Below are 6,000 nucleotides of genomic sequence, written 5' to 3'. Positions count from 1 at the left end.
TTCTGGATGCATTTTCAAAAACAGGTTTATTTATTTTGATTACTTAGATATTAACCTTCACAGACAATAGATTACAGATTATTCTTCAGAAGACACATTAAATTGTTAAAGCCTAATCATTTGTTTTATGTCAATCTCAAATAGGCCAGTACACCTAGTTCAAAATAGAAGCTGCCAAATTCACAAGTTCATTGTAAGTTTGCAGAGACATGCAGATGAATACTTCCATGATGTTTATATTTCCTCTCTAAGGGCTTTATTCATCAAGGCACATATCGGACAATTTTGAGGCTATCAGATGCAAAATCACTATGCGCAGTAAATGCAACCATGTTCACTCCATCTTTATATGCAAAGGACACTTACTACAGTCTACGATTTCAGAGAGTGAACAAGGCAGGGAAGGGGTGTTTGGCCGTAGTAAATCTACAATAATGACATGTCAAACTCAAGCGCATGCATCCACATCCGAATCCGGCTCTGGCCATTGCAAAGTTACGTGGTTTTCTGCCGTATTTCTTGCTCCAGCTAAAGGACTTGTCTAAGTCATGAGTACTACTGATGACAGGCTTGTATGCATACTTTAACATGTGTTTGCAATTAGGAGCAACTTTAAAAATGTATTTTATGTTCAGTAGACATTAAGATCATCCTAATAAATGTATTTCATGAGAAAAAAATAATATAACAAAACCTTTTTAAAAAGAAACAGTTTAATCTTTAATACTTATATTGGTAGCAAGTGACATTAATTAAAAATATTTTTTTTCTGTAGTTGTTTTGCAAATTTATAATTCACATAGGTATTGGACGTCTTGTGTAGTATAACTGAGCAGACCTCTCTATCTAGAAATCATAACCACTTATACTGTTGTATTTTAATGGAGAGCATCACTGTATACTATAATAAACTGTTGCGCTAGTTAAAAGGGTTAGCGTTTTGTAAAATAGTGGTTATATATTGACTTGCATGTATATATTTACATAATATGTTATTACATCATTATGTTGTTTTATATATGAAGTACTATACGTGCTTTTCATATAAATATATATGTTTATCATCATATAGAATACACATATAGAATACATACGCCCACATATTTTTTCCAATTATCAAGGATATCTCAGATGTTGTATTTAGTCTTTTTACTGAGCCATATTTACTTTCCAAGCAGAAGAGTAAGGGGTTAAAATAAGCCGTGCTAAATCACTAGTGGAATAAAAAAATGTAGAGGGGGAGGGAGTTATGACGTCTAGTCCTCTCCTCCCTTCCTAAGTCAGAGACCAAGCAACGGATGTGCACTGGAGAGACTAGAGTTCGATCTAGGAGCTGCACAAGGTACCTATCAATCTGCTAAAACGTACTCAGAGACATAGCGGCTTTTTCTTTACGAAGACATCTATTTTAACTCAAAGGGTCTGCATCTCTTTTCTTTGCTAAATTGTCCCACTGTAGCTGTCACCCTGAAGTTTCTGGCTGTTTTACTGGTGGCAGGAATGCTTGCATTCCTTGGTGCCATCATATGCATTATAGCCAGCGTCCACCCAGCAGCCAAGGGACCTGTCCTTGGTGCTGAAAATGAGTCGGCTCCAGCTGCTCCAATGGAAAAGAGCTTAGGAGCTCTCCACGGTGTTAAGACGCTGTATGGATCAAAGGATGCATTTCTAGAACTCTCTGGATCGAAGAGCCAGACTCCTCCAAGCTTCAGCAGGCTCTTGTGCACACCTCTGGCCATGGAGTGCCCCTCTGATGTGCAACGAGATTCTCCACAGGCTTCAGGAGAAGAGATGCTCTCTTTGCAGAACACAGCAGAACAGCTGAGACAGACGGTGCTGCAGCAGAAGAAACAGATCCTCACTGATCAAGAGGCCATCAGGGAGCTTACCGGAAAGCTCAGTCGTTGCGAGAATGGGCTTGATAAGGGCTACCAGGAAGGAGCTGAAGGATGGGGACCCAAAGAAGGGGCCATGGGAGATCTGCCTCTTGACTCCCCCCAAGCGGTGCAGGAACTGGAGGAAGCAGTCAGGACACTGAAAGATCGCATTGAAAAGATTGAGGTGAGCAGGAAATCACATGGGTCCCATTTAGAGTGTATACAGACATGAGCTATACAGTGACAAGGGAAACTTGGGTCGAGATTTAATTCCATTACAAAGATTATGCTTGATGGAGCGGGCTTGCTCAAATACACTATGATACTCGGTGGATTACAAAAAAAAAATTAGACAGATAACTGTCTATGATATATACAGTATATATATATATATATATATATATATATATATATATATATATATATATATATATTACAGTATATGATGGTCATTAGACATGTATGACAGTTCGAATAGGACAAAAGATCTACACCATTTTATCTTGTGTTCACAATGCTCACTTGACAATATTCTGAGTTGCCAGACTTAAGGTGTAACTTGTTTAGTTGAGACATATGGTTATTTATTTATTAAAGTTGTGAAATATAATTGCACGGTTTGGTAATGAAAGATAAAGTAAATAAGGCATAAAGTTATACTATTTACACTGAACAACAGGACACAATCAAATAGATGTAATGAGTTCTTCTGCAGTAATAACAGTTTTTAAATGAGCCAATATAGATGATAGTGACAGCAAATCCAGGTATCTTTATGATGCCTTCAAGTGTCACTAACAGTCTAAATCAAAACATTTCTATTTTTCTTTCTATCTGTCTTTCTTGCATTACCAGCCAGTTGTGTCTACACATGAGTCTGATAGACCTAAATTATATGGCAGACATAAATTATATTTAGTATAGTTCAACACAGTGCTGTAAATACAAGTGCTTTCTCGATTGCAGAAGATGCATACACACACACACATATATATATATAGAGAGAGAATGAAAAAAAGACTATTAACACAGACACTGTAACATATAACATGCAACAAACCACAGTAAACAGACACAAATAACAAATGCAGAACATAGCCGATAATAGCTATTTTACTATAGATAGATGCAAGAGGTAGACATTGAAGGTGATATACAGTATCATCCATATACTTCATTTTATGGGAACTTTCAAATAATATCGAGATGCATATATATATTGTGACATGCACAGGACAATTATTATAGACTTGCTAGATTGATCACATTATCAGAACTGTCAGCATTTCTAAGTAGAGTTTCAGTAACATCTGTTGTTTATAATTCATGTGTTTTATGTACAGTACATGCTGTAAATGATTCAAGGGTGATATTACAAATCATATATTTTCTTTTTAATCTTTCTATTTTAATATCTACAGCTAATAGATATAGATATGGTTTTGGTTTTCATGCAATGAGACTTCTTAAATAGATTTTCTTTTTATTTTTTTTATTAGTATCTGGGGGGTTCCTGGTGTTATGTTAGTTCCAAGCTAGTGTTTTTATCTAGTGTACATCTGTACATTATGCATGAATCAATATAATGAATTCTACATCCCATTTCCGGCCTCCCTCCAACATGCTCTCTATGCCGTCTCATTAGCACCTCTCCTCAATCTTTATTCTCCTAAGGAGAGACTTCCTCTTTCACAGGAACCTCATTTTCTTTCCATTACAATCAGGAAAATTGATTGAGTCATGCCCCCCCTCCCCCAACAAAGAAACTGACAGGGTTGCAGGGAAGGCATTGTGTATAATGTGAACACACATAGAAAAAAGAAGAGATTCTAGAGTGTGAAATGATAGATTGTATGCAGTACATTTTCTACTAATGTTTTCCAACACATTGCTCCAAGATTGTGCTGTACATTGGTGAAAAATAACAATCACTCTAAGATCAATCAATTTTGAATTAACATCTCAATACAATCAACCAGATTTTTACCTGTCTGGTTGAAAAATGTGATCAACCGATGATATGCAGATGTGTATGATCATTGGTTAACCGTGATACAATTTAATCTTTAAATGACTGGATTTGAGTGATATGTGAAGCAACATGTGTGGTCAAATTGGTAAATCTGGCCATTTAGCTATCAGAGGCCATTTTAAAGATAAGCAAATATTAAATATTTGTTGATATATTTTTACAAGGTATAGTGGTGGTGGGGGGTGGGGGGGGTTTAACATTTTGAGTGAATCACCAAATTAAATTGCTAGTCAAGCAGACATTGGTATATGAAAAGAGAAGGTAAATCAAAATGTGATTTTGAAATATTTCTTATGATTAGATTGGATTATATGCCGACTTTGACTAAAAAGCCACATTGATGTGCTTTTGTGAACAGCTGCATATATAAAGCTACATTTGACCACTTTTTGTTTTTTTTATTTATTTTCAGCTACTAGTCAAGAACTATTGAAGTCAATAGAAAATATGTGTTTTGCATAATCACCTGCAAAAGTATTTTGGTGCCATACATGGAAATTAAAATTAAAGGCTACATCTACTGGAAAATTAAATTACCTGGCATTAATCATTGGTTGGTTACACTATGGAATAATGTGTCTAACAGCACCTCTTCCCTTCCAATTTATAAATGGGTTTTCACTGATCCATTTAAACCTCAAGAGGATGGGTGTATGCTGTTTGTCTCTGCTTTATCATTGCCCTAACAGTTTAATTTCACTTCCAATAGAACAGTGTATAGATTTAATACAATGTTTTCTGACATGAGGTCCCTCCACGTCAGTTTGCTTTTTAATGGAGTATAGTACCTTTTTGGCAGATGTTGCAGTTGTATGTGAAGAGCATTTTGCCCGTGGCAAAATCTCTATAGACATAAACACACAGAGTCGCACCTTCAGAATTTAGGAAATAATTTAGAACTTGATATTTCCATGAAAAAAGCAAGAAAATATCTTTATCACATTATAATTCCTCTTTCTATATGTGTCTTAATTTTAAGCAGGAAAGCTTTAAATATTTGCCATCACTGAAAGATATTTCTTCTTTAATATAACCCTTGACTTAAATTGAGAACCTTGCGCATGTCTTTTATTCGAACAGATAATTCTCGACTAAATATCTTATTTTGTATAACATGACAGGGAATAGCTAATCTATCAATACCCACCAAGCTCATTAAATCCACTTTGCAATGGAAGAATTTCCATTATTTCCAATTCTCTTATTGCCTGCACCCCGCTCTTCCATCCAACTAATCATATACTGTAATGTTATGTGTCACTATCTCCTAAAGAATAGCTTAAAAGCTCTTTGGAGAAGGGACATATTTCTTGTTATCTTATGAATGTCCAACACTATTGTAACCAGCTGTACTTATTTGAAATGTATTTTCCACATTCTTATTTATATATATATTTCTATTTTGATTATTAATAATGTATAATGTTATCTTGTCTGTTGTTCAAACAGCCTATAAAGAGTTATTTGAATGTAGTTTAAAAACCAACCTTTTTGTCATGTTTTAGCTTCCTAAGTAATGAGGGTAGAGGACATGATTTTAAATGCATTTCACTGATGCCCTAAACATAGATATGAGTGAAGGGACTTGCTAAAACTGAGGACCCTTGATGTTGATTTAAATGTTTTGATCAAAATATGAACTCATATTTCATATTTTTATTGTCCTTAAAATATTCACATTTATACTGGCAAGGACAAGTCTTGACAACAATTGCTTTTCTTCTTTTTAGGTATGTGGCAATATATAACTAGAAAATATTAATCACATAAAACCATATTTTGCTAAGATGTATTTTTTTACCCATGTTCTGTTTTATAACCTTTTCATCCTGCACTACTTCCGTTTTTTCGCTCTCTGCCCTGTTCTGTCTTTAATAATTAAGCACCACTAGAGTCACAAGTTACCTCTTTCCTGTGTGTGGCTTATTACGGGAGTGTAATGCTCAGCTGAGCTGCCAGCTTTGTGGAGGCTTCTAACTTATTAGCACCAGCTGGTGAATTTATAAATCGACCATATAAGTATATGTGATGGCTCAGGAACACAGAATGCCAATGAGTAGGGAAGGCCGGGAGGCAGATTGGAGGCGCCAT

The 6,000-nt window shown here is 35.4% G+C and overlaps 1 protein-coding gene across 1 annotated transcript in view; it reads left to right on the top strand.

Annotated features, from left to right (window-relative positions):
* Positions 1 to 1,270: 1,270 nt before the first annotated feature.
* Positions 1,271 to 6,000, top strand: part of NPTXR (neuronal pentraxin receptor) — a 29,132-nt gene continuing 24,402 nt past the window's right edge. The window contains exon 1 of the mRNA XM_075182835.1: positions 1,271 to 2,061. Coding sequence (XP_075038936.1) covers positions 1,501 to 2,061 — 561 coding nt within the window. The 5' untranslated portion in view covers positions 1,271 to 1,500. The remainder of the gene's footprint in view (positions 2,062 to 6,000) is intronic.

The sequence above is a fragment of the Mixophyes fleayi genome, chromosome 8 (assembly GCF_038048845.1).
Source record: "Mixophyes fleayi isolate aMixFle1 chromosome 8, aMixFle1.hap1, whole genome shotgun sequence".
NCBI classification, from domain to species: domain Eukaryota; kingdom Metazoa; phylum Chordata; class Amphibia; order Anura; family Limnodynastidae; genus Mixophyes; species Mixophyes fleayi.
This window is presented reverse-complemented; position numbering and strand designations above follow the sequence as displayed.